General features: G+C 45.6%; 2 protein-coding genes across 6 annotated transcripts in view; one reads left to right on the top strand and one right to left on the bottom strand.

Moving 5' to 3' along the window:
- Positions 1-17253, top strand: part of LOC135114096 (ubiquitin carboxyl-terminal hydrolase 2-like) — a 70650-nt gene that overhangs the window by 19304 nt on the left and 34093 nt on the right. For 4 of the 5 annotated variants that reach the window (XM_064029790.1, XM_064029793.1, XM_064029792.1 and 1 more), the window contains exons 2-3: positions 9877-11633; positions 14243-14344. In XM_064029790.1, coding sequence (XP_063885860.1) covers positions 10347-11633; positions 14243-14344 — 1389 coding nt within the window. In that variant the 5' untranslated portion in view covers positions 9877-10346. The remainder of the gene's footprint in view (positions 1-9876; positions 11634-14242; positions 14345-17253) is intronic. The other variant, XM_064029794.1, reaches the window with a different exon arrangement.
- Positions 1-17253, bottom strand: part of LOC135114097 (protein fem-1 homolog B-like) — a 64716-nt gene that overhangs the window by 40266 nt on the left and 7197 nt on the right. The gene's annotated exons all lie outside the window — the stretch shown is intronic.

Below are 17253 nucleotides of genomic sequence, written 5' to 3'. Positions count from 1 at the left end.
CTATAAAAAAAAAAGAAAGAAAAGAAAAAAATATATCTTTACTCTTTCTTTCCCTATCGTGTAGCATTTTTTCACTTTTCTTTTAACACTTCTTTTAAAAGCATACCAATACGTCACAAAATCCCTTTAACACTATTCTACATCTTTCCCTATGACAAATCTTAAAAAAAAGAAAAAAAAAAAAGTATCCCATCTCGTTTTTCACCACCAGCACTATTTTTTACCTTGCCTTTTAAAACTGCATTCCACAAGCCCCTCATGAAATCCTTTAACAGTATCTTACACCATCTCGTTTTTCACCACCAGCTCCGTTTTTCACTTTCCCTTTTAAAACTGCATTCCACGAGACTCTCACAAAATCCCGTTAACAATGACCTGCACCTCACCTCTCTCTATGACAAACCTTATAAAAAAAAAAAAGTACCCCCTTGTTTTACACCACTGTACACCGTTTTCCACGTCGTCTTTTAGAACTACATACCACAAAATCCTCTTAACGGTACTCTATATCGTCTTTTGAGAGGACTTAAAAAAATAGAGATAGAAAAAAGAAAAGAAAAAAATTACTGCCCTATCTTGTTTTTCACTGTATGTACCGTTTTTCACCCCTCTTTTAATTTGCATACCACTCGCCCCTCACAAAATCTCTTAAACAATACGTCACATCCTCTTCTCTGTCTTATCACACACCTCAATTAAGAGAAAGCAGCACCTCTCGTCCTTCACCGCCGCGCAACGCTGCTTCCTTCATCCTGCCTTTAAAACTGCATTCCGCCCGCCACTCACAGGATTCCTTTAAGCGAGTTTCACACCGTTCCTTAACAAAATTCCTTAAGAGAGAGCGAGACAGCGTGAAAAAAATCCCTTTTGTCCTCCCGCGCTTCCCATCCTGCCCTTTAATCACTCCAGTACTGTGGCGCCAGTTTAAATTAATTCTGAATATCGCAAGAAGATTATTTTGAAGTTCATAATGATATTTTTTTTTTTGCGTGTGTGTGTATTGAAAAGGTTAAAATTCATCTGTAGTTACTTGCCCTCTTTGATTAAATTTTTGTTTTGCATAAGTTCAGAAATTGTCTTTGTTTTATTTATTCAGTTATCTATTTACGCATTTATTTTATTTGGTCTCCTTAGATATCCTTATCTTATCTCCTTGCCTGTAAAAACTGCATTCTACGTTTCCTTATCCCATCAAACTCCCTTGTGAAGTTACGTAAACACACACACACACACACACACACACACACACACACACACACACACACACACACACACACACACACACACAGAGAGAGAGAGAGAGAGAGAGAGAGAGAGAGAGAGAGAGAGAGAGAGAGAGAGAGAGAGAGAGAGTGTCCATGTCCTTGTTCCTTACCTTTAAAAATTGTATTCCACGTGTCTCTCACCAAATCAAACAAAACACATCCCGCACCTTTCCTTGGCCACCCAGTGCAGTCCCCCCTTACAACATTCCTTAAAGTAAAGAAAGAGGAAACGTGTGTCTTTCTTCTTACTTTTTAAAACTGCATTCCACGTGTTCCTCAGCAAATCCTATCTCAGTTTCACCTCACGCCATCTCCTCACCAAGCCTCTCAGTTCCCACACCCCATCCCTTAAAAACTTGTCTCGGGCTTCCCTCAGCGTCCGTCCGTCCGTTTCGCTCATCACGTATGAAATTAGAGGGTGAGGCCGTGGCGTATTCTTGGCAAGGGGGAGGGAGACTGGGGCAAGGAGAAAAAGTGAAAAAAAAAAGGGAGGAAAGGGAAAGAGCGAACGAGGATGGCAAACGAAGCAAAGAGAATTCTGTGTCAAGGTCAGCTGGGTAAAACAAAACAAGAAAAAAAAAGAGAGAAAGAGGAGAAAAGGTTGAAGGTTGCCTGCCATGCTGACTTACAGAGATAAATAAAACAAATAAGAAGGCGTCATGATAGGTCAGGGTGAGTCACGGCTGGGGTAGTCAAGGATGAGTCATGAGAGGTTAAAGATTAATTACAAAGGGTGAAGGGTGAATTACGAGAGGTTAGACGGGAGTTTTGGAGAGGTCAAAGACAAGGATGAGTCGGGGTCAAAAGGAAGTCATGCGAGGTCAAAGGTGAGTAATTAGAGATGAAGGACGAGTAATAACAGGTCAAGGATGAGTCGTAAGAGATCAAGGATGAGTCAAGACTAAAAATAAATCATAAGGTCAAGAATAAGTCACAACCGAGGATGAGTCAGGGCCAAGGATGAGTCATGAGAGGTCAGAGATGAATCATGCGAGGTCAAGGACGAATCATAAAGGGTCGAGGATGAGTCATGAGAGGTCAGAGATGAATCATGCGAGGTCAAGGTCGAATCATAAAGGGTCGAGGATGAGTCATGGAAGGTCAAGGTCAAAGATGAGTCTCAGGGGCTAGTGTCACGCGCGTGGTATTGATTGGGGTCTTTGTTTGCGTCTTGAGTCTTTCCTTCCTCCTCCTCCTCCTCCTCCTCCTCCTCCTCCTCCTCCTCCTCCTCCTCCTCCTCTTCCTTCTTCTCCTCTTCTTCACGTTCTTACTCATCTTTTCTTTTGTTCTTCTATATGCGTCATGATCACCAAATTCATTATCATTCTTGTATTGTGTGCATGTGTATGTATGTATGTAGTAAGTATGCATTTTCTTTTTTTGTTGCCGTGTTTTGTTGTGGCTGTCGTTGTTGTTGTTGTTGTTGTTGTTGTTGTTTTTGTTTTTGGTGGTGGTGGTGGTGGTTTTCTTTTTCGTTCCGTATTATTGTTTTAATTCTTTCCTTTTTTCCTTCATTCTTTTCTTCGCTTGTAGAATCGCGATTAAATTTTTGTGTATCGTTCTCTCTCTCTCTCTCTCTCTCTCTCTCTCTCTCTCTCTCTCTCTCTCTCTCTCTCTCTCTCTCTCTCTCTCTCTCTCTCTCTCTCTCTCTCTCTCTCTCTCTCTCTCTCTAAAAATATGTCCTTTGAAATCGTGCCGCATTATGTAGATATGCATGTAGCAGTCGTGTCGGCTTTTAGAAGCATACACACACACACACACACACACACACACACACACACACACACACACACACACACACACACACACACACACACACACACACACACACACACACACGGTGACCTACTTCTGCTACGTGTCTGTCTGTCTGCGGTGACGTTTAGCTCATCGTTCAGTGACGGATTGACTGCTGGCGAGACGTGTTAAGGTCAATGACACCAGAGTGTTTGTCTTATGATGACTGACTGACTTACTGACTGGCTGATTGACTGGCTGGGTGACTGACTCTTCGCAAAATGATGTCACGTGTGTTTGTCTTCTGATAACTGACTGTCTGATTTACTTAATTAACTGACTGACTGACTGGCTGACTGACTGACCGACTCTTAGCGAAATGATGTCAATATGTTTGTCTTTTGCTGACTGACTGACTGACTTTGGGAAATCTTAACTTGACTTTAACATGTGTTTGGCAAGTCAGTTTCATCATGCATTTTCTTACTTTGCTTAATAATTCCTTATGTATGTAGCATGTGTATAATGTTTATTTTATTTTCCTTATTTTACTGAAAAAAAAAAATAGTGTGTCCGAAAAGTTCGTGGTGTGATGCAATGGAAGATGATTTTTCTTGTGTGTGTGTGTGTGTGTGTGTGTGTGTGTGTGTGTGTGTGTGTGTGTGTGTGTGTGTGTGTGTGTGTGTGTGTGTGTGTGTGAAGAAAACTGGCCAAAGACACGAGAGAGAGAGAGAGAGAGAGAGAGAGAGAGAGAGAGAGAGAGAGAGAGAGAGAGAGAGAGAGAGAGAGAGAGAGAGAGAACGCTCAACTTGCTGCTCTCTAAACGTCAGAGAAAGAAAAAAGTTGACCAATTCATTTCTGGAATTACAGTTATTAGTGTGTACGTGGGAAGATCTTAACTATTTGTTGTGTGTGTGTAGGTACGTGTAACAACATTTTCCCCTATCCTATAATTTACTGAAAAGTGTGAAGTTTTCTGAAAGTTCATGGTGTCCGAGAGAATAAGATTACGAAGTCGAAAAAAGTTTTTCCTTCCTTTCTTTCCATTTTTCCCCCCAACAACGTAAATGTAAGAAAGAAAGGAGGGAAACTTGAACGACTTCAGCTGTTGGAAGTAAGCGGAAGTTGAGTATAGCTTAGAGTGGATGAGAATATGAAATAGGGAAGCCGGAGAGTATACAGAAAGATTGGTGTTGAGTGGAAGAGGGAAGGTGTAAGTATGAGGGGGGTATTGTGAGTGAGTGGCGAGTGAGTGAATGAGTGAATGAGGTAACTCTTGTCAGCTCGAGTGTTTCTTCACCTCCCCTCGTTCTCTGGTAAGGTTTCCTGGTATGATAGTTTAGGAGGGCGTGCTTATGTGGGGGAGAGAGAGAGAGAGAGAGAGAGAGAGAGAGAGAGAGAGAGAGAGAGAGAGAGAGAGAGAGAGAGAGAGAGAGAGAGAGAGAGTAGTGTTTGTAAAGGACGAAAAGAGTGAGGATGATGAATAAGCAAGATCGTTTGAGGGAGGGAAAGGGGAAAACAAGGAAATTGCATGCAAGGAGGAAAACAGTAAGGATGTTAGAAAGGAGAAGGGAAAAGAAGAGGACGATGAGGGAAAGAGTGAAAGTGGAGGGTAAGTAGGGAAAAAAGAAAGGGGATTGTTTGTGGGAGGGGAAAAAAAGGAGTATCTATGAGAAGGAAAATTATGAGAAAGGGAAAGCAAAGAACAGGGGAAAGAAAGAATGTTTATGAGGGAAAGTAAGGGAGGAAAGGGGGTAAGGAAAATAAATGAAGGGAAAGCAGTGTTTGTGAGAGAGAGAGAGAGAGAGAGAGAGAGAGAGAGAGAGAGAGAGAGAGAGAGAGAGAGAGAGAGAGCGGATAAGAGGAAGAAGAGAAAGGAGTGAAAAGCAGGAAGGAAATAAAACCGTATTAATTCATGAGAAAGGAAAAGAATGAAGACGATGAGGAAGCAAACTGAAGAAGGAGAATAATAATACAATGTTGAAATATCCACTGAGTAAAGTGAAGGACGACATAATCACGTATTAGAAAGGCAAGAATGAAGAAGATGATGATGAGGAGGAGGAGGAAGCAAGTTTTAAGAAGAGCACACGTAGGAGATACAATTGAAGTAGTGAAGGGCTATGTAATATATACCAACACACGCTCTTCTGATCTGCGGTTGGGGAAGGTTTATAGGCGTGTAAAGAGCGGAGAAGAATGGGCGGTGGCAATGGAGGGGGAGACTTAGCGAGATTGACTTAGACAGAATAGAGGCGCAGTTTTTCCTCGTTCAATAGCTTAGCAGTATTTCCGGCAGCAGTCATGACGCGTTCAAGACTCTCTCGTCTTTCACGGTATTCTTAGACTGACACAAAGGGTAGTTAAACGAGGAAGAGAGAGAGAGAGAGAGAGAGAGAGAGAGAGAGAGAGAGAGAGAGAGAGAGAGAGAGAGAGAGAGAGAGAGAGAGAGAGAGAGAGAGAGAGAGAGAGAGAAATTGGATTGTAACTATTTCTTGCAGTCTGTAGTGTTTTGAAATGAAAGCGAAATAGAAGGAAAATGGAAACTATGCTCGTGATGAGAGAGAGAGAGAGAGAGAGAGAGAGAGAGAGAGAGAGAGAGAGAGAGAGAGAGAGAGAGAGAGAGAGAGAGAGAGAGAGAGAGAGAGAGAGAATGACATAACGTTTCGGGAACAAGAAAAAAAAGAGTAAAGACTGTCATTGCTATATACCAGGAAGAAGAAGAAAGAGAGAGAGAGAGGAAGAGAAAAGAAGGAAAAAGAGGGAGAAAAAAGTGAAGCATTATCAGTAACGGCGCAGCTCAGTGATGTGTAAAAAGAAGCTATTTCAGGACGACAAATTGAAGCCAAGCATCTGCACGTCTTGGCTTCACGTTACTCGTAAGTGGAGTTATTGACCGTGAGACGAGAATACTGATTTGATTGACTAGTTTGTGGCGGTGGAACATTTGGGTCACACGGCGCTGCAGACACAAATTATACTTCTGATCCTCTGGCGATGATAGCTTGGCACTTGGACCTTCATTGGAGTGACCCTAGAGGAATTTCGGTGAGCCAAAATATATATTACTCCTCCAGCTATCTGTGGTCTTTCAAAATTTTACTGTGAACTTGCACAAAAATATTTCGTAAATGGCAAATTACGTAAACAAGATCATAACAGAGAGAGAGAGAGAGAGAGAGAGAGAGAGAGAGAGAGAGAGAGAGAGAGAGAGAGAGAGAGAGAGAGAGAGAGAAAGGGGTTGGTGCAAGAAGCCATCTCTCCCTGTATTAACGTAGCTATTCCCACCTGTCATCCCCATCCACAAATTCATCTTGTCTTTTATAAAATTTCCTCTTGACTGGACACTAACGATCTGATTACTGAGTTAATTCCACTCACAACTTAATTTTTACAATGGCTGAAGCACAACAAGAAGGCGACAACTTTTTCCACTATCGCAAGCTGCCCTTTAAATACTGCACATCTAAACTCACACCAGGCCATTTAACTAAAGCTGACGAGAAATCCCGCCACAACGGCAGTCAGAAGCGCTAAAAATGCAGCGGGAGATTGATACCCCCCCCGCAAGCTGCCTTTTTAAACGGTGCCGCGTAATTTCTCCCTTCACCGCTCATACGTATGATAAAAGACACTAAAAAACGTTCCGCTGGTTCGTGACTCTGGCTGATTGGTTGGTCCTTCCTGTGTCGATCATCTTTATCTTCCCGCCCACACTGCCTGAAAGCCGTGCGAGAAAGCGTTTGAGTTCAAGGCCCTTTTAATTTCGCGTGGAACTCTTTAAAGGCGGGTTGGTGGTGGTGGTGGTGGTGGTGGTGGGGAGAGAGAGTTGGGAGGTGGTAAGTAAAAAAAGTGGAGTGAAGATTCAGAATTGCACCAGCTGCTTATAACGAGCTTGTGTGATGATCTTTCCCGCTGACACTGCATTACCGTGCCGCTGGAAACTGTGTGTGTGTGTGTGTGTGTGTGTGTGTGTGTGTGGTGAGAGAGAGAGAGAGAGAGAGAGAGAGAGAGAGAGAGAGAGAGAGAGAGAGAGAGAGAGAGAGAGAGAGAGAGAGAGAGAGAGAGAGAGAGAGAGAGAGCACTTATAATTACGTGTGGATCATTCTAAGAGATAGCTAGATAGATTGAGAGAGAGAGAGAGAGAGAGAGAGAGAGAGAGAGAGAGAGAGAGAGAGAGAGAGAGAGAGAGAGAGAGAGAGAGAGAGAGAGAGAGAGAGAGAAAGCACATTTTTAATTACGTGTGGCGCATTTTAACATCACGTCGGGGAGAAGAGAAACCGCAGCAAAGATTGAAATTTCATGACTGACATGCAGGTGGTTGTAAGGAGTGGGGAGGGAGGGAAAGGAAAAGGCGGCTATCAGGCTATCAGGACGACGACCTGCACCCTGGCCACTAAGACACAAAGACCGAAGGGAAAAGAAGTCTGTGAAGCATGGGTTTATAATGATGGTGCGAGGAAATCAGCAGCTCTCCAGTTACATAGCGCGTGTTTTCCTCTGAATCGCTAATACCATCGCCTCTTCCGTGTTGCATAGTTTATTTATAGTTTACAAACCCCTGTTCCCACTAGTCTTTTGTTTATTAAGTTTGCTGGTTCACGCTACAAGAATGAGATTTTTTTTATTAGCATTTGGCCCCTCTGGCAGTCTTCGTTTTCGTTGTTAAAAGTAACTTAAAATATCTTCTGATGCGTCGCGGTATAAATTTTCAGGCTAAGAAATGATGTGGTCATTGTACGCGGTTTTATTTAAGATTTCTGGGCTGCTTTAAAGACCAGCAGATGTTGACGATTAAACTCTCTGATCTTAAAGTCTGAAACTGCAATGAATATTATCAATGGGTCGTGTTTTGACTAATTCCTACACAGAGGAACACAAAGGAAGAACAACCACCAGACCCACTGACCTTTGCGAGGCTGACTGTGTGTGATAAAGACGCAGGCCGGTAAAGGTGAAGGCCAAGTGGATTTGAAGCGGGGGAGCAAATAGGAAGGCGGGGTCCAGCATCCAGAATAACTTACATATTGATCATGTGAAGCTAAAAATAACCAGCAGCGCTACACGTCCATCCTTCCTCTATTCTATTTCTGTCCCTGCTCAATAGCTCAGGAGTTACGACCACCAACAATCGACCTTCGCCCAGCAAACAGGGGCTGGGGATCCATAGTTAGGGCACCGCCACCCTGAATACTGCAAACTGGCCCACTGCACTGCCAACAACACGTATCGACGCTACACTATTATTTTTTTATTTCTGAAACACGATATTGTGCCTCTATATATAGATGCGTCTCTTAGTAACCTTTTTAAGCTTCAAGTGACTCTTTAATACATTTACCTCTGGACTGATGAACCGCGGCCACGTTTTGCGGTGACAGCCTTATTAGCATACATGACCAGCAGCTCCGTGGCGTCCCGCTGGTCACCTTCACTCCAATCTGTGACGCGCGATATATAAGATTATAAGGTAAACATTTTAATTTCTACTTTCATAATATTATCTACGAGTTTCTGAGTGTGTTCTGCTTTTCTACACGACGAGGTTCTTCAAGGAATGGTCGTTTGATGATAATAATAATATCGCCATGAGGTTTTCCATTATCAGGTGAACGTTTTCATTTTTACCCACATAATCAAATCGAGTTTCTGGATAAGTGTTACGGTTTTCTACTCGGTAAAATTCATTAGGGAATTTTTAATGATACTGCTACTACTACTACTTCTACTAATAATAATAATAATAATGATAATAATAATAATATCAGCCAAAGGTTTTCGTTAACAAGTAAACATTTTCATTTGTTTACAAAATTAAATATGCGATGTTCTGTTACGATAAGATTCTCAGCCTTCTGTCACGATAAGATTCTACACCTGGAAAAGATATTTCTCAGGTGTATTAATATCAGCCCAGGGGTTTTTCATTGTTTACCTTTTTTCTTCTACCTTCTTTTTTCTTCTACGTGTAGTACGATGTGTCACCGGTCACTGGGTGTAAGAGTCGAGCACACGTTCAGACAGGAAGGCATTTTAACAAGCCACATAAGTTTCTACTACATCGATGATATGAATAGTAGGAAAGAAATTTTGACAAGCCAGATAAGTCGTTTAATTTGTGATATGAATCTTTACGGGGGAAAATTGCAAGTCATTCCAATTTGTCAAGCAACGTCTTTTACGACCAAGGCTGTGCCGATTCACATTATCCTTAAGGAACTACACGAGCATATAACATCTGATAATTTTCCTCCGTAAATTCGCCTGAAGCTGGTGAAAGTTTGGAGCTCAAGGCCACCTGCGTTTCCCTTTGTTCACCCAGCGTCACCTTCGTTAGTCACCTGGCACGCTGGTCTGGATTCCTTTTATATTTGTATATTTCAGCGACAGAAAATTTTGTAATGCATTGACGTTTTAGGGCAGAGTGAGGTCATGAAGTACTTGTATGGGATTGTCAGAGGATGGAGCGTGATGAAGGAAGTGTTCCAGTTCAGATGAAGGAAAAAGACGATAGGAGGGGTTAGTTGGGAAGAACAGTGAAGGAGGCAATAACGGAGGAGGGTTATGAAAAAGCAGTAACGCAGATGAGATGGACGTGGCAAGGAGGTGGTGGGTGGTGGAGGGAAGTGGGTAGTGAGGAGGTTAGTGAAGGAACTGGATGGTGAGGGAGGTGGCTGGGAGGGGATGGCGTGGCAGGCAGTGAGGGAGGTGGGGGAGAGATGTTGATCTGGCGAGGAAAGTGACAAACAACAACCTTCTATCATGTGCATCCCGCATCACTGTTTCTTCCCACGGGAATGTCATATCGTTTTATTTGTATTTGTGTGTTAACGTGTGGCGACGCGTGCTCACGCTGTGCTTGCTTGTGTTTCAGGCGTGCTGGGTGTATAGTGACTGGGCGACGCGGCCGGCTCACTAAATATAGAGCTGGCAAGCGGAGGCTCCGGTTGGTGCTGCTCCCTCTTCTGCTGGCGGACACTGGTGCTGCCCCGCCCCCGCTGGCCCACTTCCCTCCCCACCGCCGCCGCTGCTGCTGCGCCACACCGAGGCTCAACACCTGCCCTGCCTTGCCTCACAAAGATGAATTCGCCAAGAAACCACCCACGGGTGACCTTCCGCCACCCTTTACGAGCCTGACTATAGCCCTCCAGGGAACCCCTGACCCGACGGGTCACGGCGCAAGTAAGGCTCCTGGCAGTTGGTGGGCGCGCAGGGTGCCAGTGCAAGGCAGGTGCCACAGTGTCACAGTGAGCGAGTGTGGGCACCACTCCACAGTAGTGTGGCTGGTGCACAGTGAGACAGATTTCGGCAAAGTGAGACAGTGCAAGTGATGTTGTAGGAACCATGCCCGTGCCGCCATCCTCGCCCTCCGTGGGCACCAGGTACTCCACCTACAGTTCTTACCGAAGTCCGTCCTCGTCCTCCTATTTAGGACGCACCACCTCCCTCGATCGCACCCCGTACAGCACCACCAGTACCTATGGAAGCACCTACTCCAGCAGTACTTACGGTGGGTACAGCAATTACTCAAGCAGCAAATATTCACTTCCGCCGCGACCCTCCTACTCGGCGTCGTCCGACACGTATCGTAGCAGCCGCAGCCTGCGCCAGTCCCCGGCGAGGCCTGCCTACTCGAGGATCAGCTCCGACTCACACCTGGAGACGTCATCGCCGTCGTCGTCATCGTCAACTTCTCGCTACACTTCGCGATATTTACGAGATTCATCTGCCTCGCGAGACTCCGGGTATGGATCGCGCTTCACCTCGCGAGATCGCTCTGTCGACTATGTCAATGGTAACTCTTACGACACGAGCCACTTCGGGGCGACGCCTTCCTCCTACGCCAGCAACTACCGCTGGGAATCCCTCCACAAGGACAAAACGGAGGAGAACGACCTCACTAGTCAGAACGGCGACGCGGAGAAGGTGAGGATAACTGACCGCATCCGAGCCTTCGAGACGCGCACCCCGGCTAGGGAGAACGGCCTGGGCTTGCTGGCGGGACGGGAGAGCCTCACCTCTTCTCGTGACTACTCTTCTGCTTCGAGTCGCCTCACATCTGGGCGTGATAGCAGCGTGACCCGCCGTCGCGGTGCTGCCCTTTCTACTGATACTTCCTCTCGCTCCCCCTCCGCTCATAAGACCTCCACTGAGAACATTCTGAGGGAGAGTCGCGATGGGAGCAGCAGCAGTAGCAGCACCACCAAATACGAAGGAGCGGAGGGGAGGCGGCCCTCGGTGACGGAACTGTGTCGGAAGTATGACACCAACCACAACGTGACCAACGGCGTGGCTCGGCAAGATGACGAGGGGGAGGGCAGTGACGGCAGCGGGTACTCGAGCGAGGTAGCTCAACGGGCTCTGGACACCTCGTCTATCCTCTCAACCCGCAAACGTACCGACGCCTCCTCCCTCAGTGACCGAACGGACTCCCCCACCACCCTCCGCCTCGATTCTCCCAGCAGCGGCCGCGTCAGCTCGCCAGTGTCCGTGGGCAAAGACTCCCCCGCCAAGAGCCGCTTGGATTCCCCAGCGCGCTGCCGTCGGGATTCCCCTAGCAGGAGGCGAGTGGATTCCTCCGGCGACAGGGACGGCGGCTCCTCCCCTCTCGTCAATGGGGTATTAGATAAGGTATGTGACGTCACTGCTTCCTTATCGCTCTCGTCTCCCCATCATCCTCACCCTCCGCTCTCCTCACTCCCTTCACCCTCACCTCCTACTGTCCTGACGCCCTTATACCTTCACTCCCTCTTACACCGCAGTTCCTCCCATCACTCCCACCCTTTCCTCCTCCCCACCGCCGCCTTCACTCCCATCAACACACCCTATTTCCTGCTCTTCCCTTTCTCCTCAATCACCCACGCTGTGAAGTAAATATTTCTCAGGCGTGTGAGGTAAAAAATGAAAGAATGTGAATTTTTGCAGCGACTTTTTTCTTATCGAGGACATGAAACTGGATACCCTTCGCCTCCAAAACTGTACTCTCCCCCAGTGTCCCCGGGGCGAGGGAGAGGCGCGCACTCTCCCCACCTGAAGTACCCGCTCGGTTTCTCACTCTCCATTGCACGACGTAAATAGCTTTTGTGTCACACTAATGAAATTCAGCTACGTCCAGTTCAATGCACGTATGCGCGATAAAAAAAGAAAAAAAGCGAAAGAGCAGCTTCAGACCGCCGCTACCTACACACAAAAGAGAAAGAAGCCTGTGTTTATTCTCTTTTCCTTTATCTGCTGTTTGTCTTAACTTCCTGTAACAAAAATCAAACTGCCTTAGAAAAATGAAAACCAGGGTAACACTAGTCATACTTTTCCTCTGCTTTGTGGAATTAATGCAAGTTTTAAAATTTGCTGCAACATTTTACAATTATTTTTACCATGGTCTTGGCTTGGCAGCCTCCCCATCCTGCTGGCCTGCGGGAGGCGAGCATCTTGGCCGGGAGGGTGTGTACGTAGTCAGCCGATGAGAAGAAAAAGGTTGAGGCAACATGGCGTGTGTGTTGTTTCAGTAGGTACGTCACAGAATGACGCTGACCTGCGCGGCGTGGTCCGTGTCAGGTGTATCGCGTTGCAGCCAAACACGTCTTGCGCTGCATCACCGCTGTGTTTCACCTTGGTTCCGGCCACGCCACTGCCGCACACTTCCCTTGCATGCTGGTTAATTTTACTCCCCACCAATTCCCGAACATAATTTGTACCTTGCAGTATATCACAGGACACACACACACACACACACACACACACACACACACACACACACACACACACACACACACACACACACACACACACACACACACACAAATTATATTTTAGTACGTACATACTCGTATAAGCAGCAGTGATGATGACAGCAGGCAGATTATATCACCGAGACATCTGGAAGTCGCCTCAGCACAGCAGCTCGAGCACCTTCACGTCATGTTACAAGCAAACCAATGCGTAGCGAAACTTTCATGTGCTCAGATGCATCGCACACAAACAACTAGATTTTCATTAAAGGTACTTAAGGGGAATTAGGACAATGAAGCAACAGAAATACACTTCTCGTAATATTATTCTTTTGTACAATTCACTTTTGAGACTGGCATGTGGCCTTTCATGTTGCTGTCTTTTTGTTGCCCTTGGCCAGAAACTCTCTTACACGAAAAAAAAAAAAAATACGCCAGATTATGAAAAGTAAACATCACTCACATAAAATTATACTAGATTACGATAAGTAAAAAAATATTATCCAGATTTTCAGGAGTTTAGTTTCTTGAAAGAAAAACAAACAAACAAACAAAAAATAAATAAATATAAAAAAAAAGACGTGTTATCAAGACCACTAACCTTGGTGCTAACTGGCCTCTGAATGTCAATACAGTAAGCACACACGAGGACCCCCGTGGGCGTAGGTCCAAAGAAAACGGACTCGCAACCGTAACGTAACCCTTCCTTACGCGTCGATGGGCAATCCAGAATTTAAAGGCTCCCAACACCGTGCTATTCTAGTGAGCCCGACCTTTCGGAACCCATTCTGGTGCTCCGCGATGCAGCTGTTAGCGGCAAGCATGAGCTGAGTGCACTTCCATGACAGCGGGATATATACTGATGGTAGGATATAATGCCAGTGGCGTGACTATACATGAACACATTACTAGGAATTGTTTATTTGTTTACATTCTTGCTGGCCTGCTTATGCAATGGTTTAATCAGGTATGTTTTTACAGTTAATTTTTACACACACCCACCCACACACACACACACACACACACACACACACACACACACACACACACACACACACACACACACACACACACACACACACACACACACACACACACACACACACACACACACACACACACACACACACACACACAATAAATCAATGTGTCCTGTTCTTATTCGAAGGACTCCAAGGTGACTTCACAAGCGATACACTTGACCACTGCCATATTTGTTCATTATAATCTATGACGAACACGAGAACCATAATGAACAAACCACGCCCAGGGGGGCGGTATCACAGGGGCGTGTTTGTGTGTGCATGGCAGTCTGCTGAGGAGGAAGCAAGCGTCATGGTGGCCGACAGCTGCTCCTCCTCGTGACGGGGAACAGTCTGCCGGCCGACATGACGTCACTTCTGACGTGTTGACTGGAACTTATCGTGTCGCCGGAGAAACACGCTCAAGTGGCGTGGCGTCTCTGGTGGTGCCTGACGGAGATGGTGCATCACTTGGCCGTTTATCCCGCAGCCCAAGGTGCGAGGGGAGATAGAGGCCGGTTACAACGGGACCCGAAGTCGGTATCGAAGAGATCGAGTGAAGGAGCGAGTAGCGGAGAGGCTGAGCCGCGAGGTAACGTGTTCTTGCTGACCCTCGAAGCCTGAATTCTGCTTTCACGCACCTGCTCACAGCCCGCGAGACTAACGTTGTTACCTGGTAGCTGTTTGATAGCCACCTTCCCTAACGCAGCTAACCTTTCCTCTAGATTAGAGCTAATGGCTGAGTGGAGCTCTCATAGATGGCGTTTTTCTTAGACTAACTCTAGTGAGTCCTGCATCAGGTGCTGGAGGGGTGACGTTACCCTGACCTGAGGGCGCCTGGAGGGATACAGTGCCGCTGTAACTTTATAGTCTTTTTCAAGTTCTGTACATGCTTTTTTTTATGTAGATACAGACATTTCTCGTTATGGAATCTTGGTACATTCTTGCTTCAGTCATTTTTCGTGCGCATGTTTCGTGTTCGCTGTGGTGGTTCCTGGACTGCTGTAAGTTTGTAGAGCTAGGATGAAATGTGTTAGGCTAAACATTAATTTTGGAAGCATCACTAAATTTCGCAACATTCTGGTCCCCGGCAACACAGGGAAGGGTCGTGTCTGCCGCCGCGCACTGATCCTCTTTCCCCCACACACCTGTTGTCCTGGCCTCATTCTCTTCTCAGAACACATTAGGTACAATGCCGCCCCTATTGCACTGCGGCTTGGCTGTCTGCCTTTCCGGGAAGACTTAGGCAGGTAGTTACAATGAGAGACAGGTGAGACAGGTGAGAGGGGATCGGATAACTAGAATTTCCTACCCACTCAAAGGTAAATTTCTCCAACGGATATTCCAGATGTTTTCCCAATATAATACTCCCAGTGATAAATTAGGTCAGGTTATGTTAGGTTGCTAGAATTTACCGTATGGGAGAATAACTATTGATAAAACTTACGTAGGTGAAAAAAGAATAGACCACAATCATTTCACGTGACATTACAATATTCTTCCTGTAATATTACGACCATTACATACTGCTACACCAGAGCCACTGTGAACTAGGAAACTTATGTAGGTACACCTCTTTACCTAGAAAAGAAAGGGACAGACCATTACACTCTTGCGTGACATCACACTGTTTTTACGGATAACACTGTGAACATACCATACCGGAAACACTGTGTACTAGGAAACTTACGTACACCTCTCTATGTACAAAAGAAAGATAAGTCATAACCATCCTCCGTGACATTATATTATTCTACGTGGAATATTATTAACATTACGTAACATTATACCAGCGCTACTGTGTACTAGGAAACTTAAGTACACTCTCTACTGGCGGAAAGCGTGCCTCGGGTTTTCCGCTGGTCAGTGGTTTCCCAGAGGCGTGACAGCAGCGGGAAGGAGGGCACGGTGCTGTTGGCTGGCCAGGGGGAGCAAACAGCCGGGTTGGGGTCCGGTGGCTGGGTTAAAAACAAGGGTATTCTTGGGTACCTCTGGTGTTGTGCCAACGGGTGAGACGCTGCCCTGTGCCACCTCCAGCCGTGCCCCATATAGCTCCTGCCCTGACCACTCACTGCACGTCTCTCTCTCTCTCTCTCTCTCTCTCTCTCTCTCTCTCTCTCTCTCTCTCTCTCTCTCTCTCATGCAGTAGGTACATACGAAAGAGAAAATGTATGCAGCGTCACAAAGCACGAAGGCCGCGGGGAGTGAACCATTACAGGGCGCCTATCCTTCCCTCTCAGACCCGTATTCGTATTCAGAAACGCTTTGCTCTCTCACCCCGACTGTTTTCAAAGGCCACAGAGATGATTAGCCGGGTTTTCAAGACTTTTCTCCTGTTACTAATGTAGATGTTATTAATCGGTCATTAGAATCTTAAAAGCATCCTTAAAAATCTTCGTAACTTCAACAAGAGCCTTTTGAAAGCAGTGGTGGTGCAGTGCGGAAGTGTTTGAAAATTCATTTCCCTCACTCTACGATATATTAAGTAGTGTTTAATTTTTTTTCCTACTTCTCTACTCTTTCCTTTCCGTGAATGTGTGCCTTCAAGGTTCATAATATCATATCTCTTTTGTCTTCCTATTTCCCTTCATCGTAATATTTTCCTACAACGGTCCGTGTGGCGCAGCACTGGCCTGACTTTCCTCTACGTCTCGGCTGCTGTGCATTACCGTACATCAGCTGTGCTCAGAGGAAGGCATCAAACACCCATAGACTTGATGAATAGACATGATGAATGCCTAACAGTTTGGAGGGAGAAGTGACTAGTGAGAAGCATTAGCCTAACTTCTCTCTCTCTCTCTCTCTCTCTCTCTCTCTCTCTCTCTCTCTCTCTCTCTCTCTCTCTCTCTCTCTCTCTCTCTCTCTCTCTCTCCAGGAATAGATGTTATAACTTTCAGGTTCTGTAAGGGATGTCATGAATTATGTTTTCATCTCATTCATACTTATTTTTGTGGTGTTTACGAGTGATGGATGTTACGTTATCAGCCCGAGTCTCATTGGCAGAAAGCGATAACGTCACAGATTTCGAAACCTTATCTTGACCGAAGTACTTGCGCACACACACACACACACACACACACACACACACACACACACACACACATACACACACACATAGTCTCAGGTTTGAGATATATTTTCTATGAGTAATCCCTTTAATGTTTTCTGTAGATGGCGCTCATGTCTTCCTCTTACAACCTTAGACTTTATTCTCAAACTTTCGGCGCTTCATGCTGATTACGTTTAACAGGCTGTAGCGGGAGTTGGTTGGGTTTTCAACGTTATTTTAGTGATTGTAGTAACAGTCTAATAAGGATTCTGGATCATCAAAGAGAAAGAGAGAAAAAAAAAGTTATGGTCTTCAAGGGTGTTTTTCGTGTTCCTATTGATAGTTTAACAAGGATCATACATCACTAATAGAGATAACAATTATTACGGTCTTGAAGGGTGTTTTCGTGATCCTAGTAATGGTTCAACAAGGATCATGCCTCACTAATAAGG

The sequence above is a fragment of the Scylla paramamosain genome, chromosome 27 (genome assembly GCF_035594125.1).
Source record: "Scylla paramamosain isolate STU-SP2022 chromosome 27, ASM3559412v1, whole genome shotgun sequence".
Lineage (NCBI taxonomy): Eukaryota > Metazoa > Arthropoda > Malacostraca > Decapoda > Portunidae > Scylla > Scylla paramamosain.
Note: the sequence above shows the minus strand (reverse complement) of the source record. Positions and strands in the feature narration are given on the sequence as shown.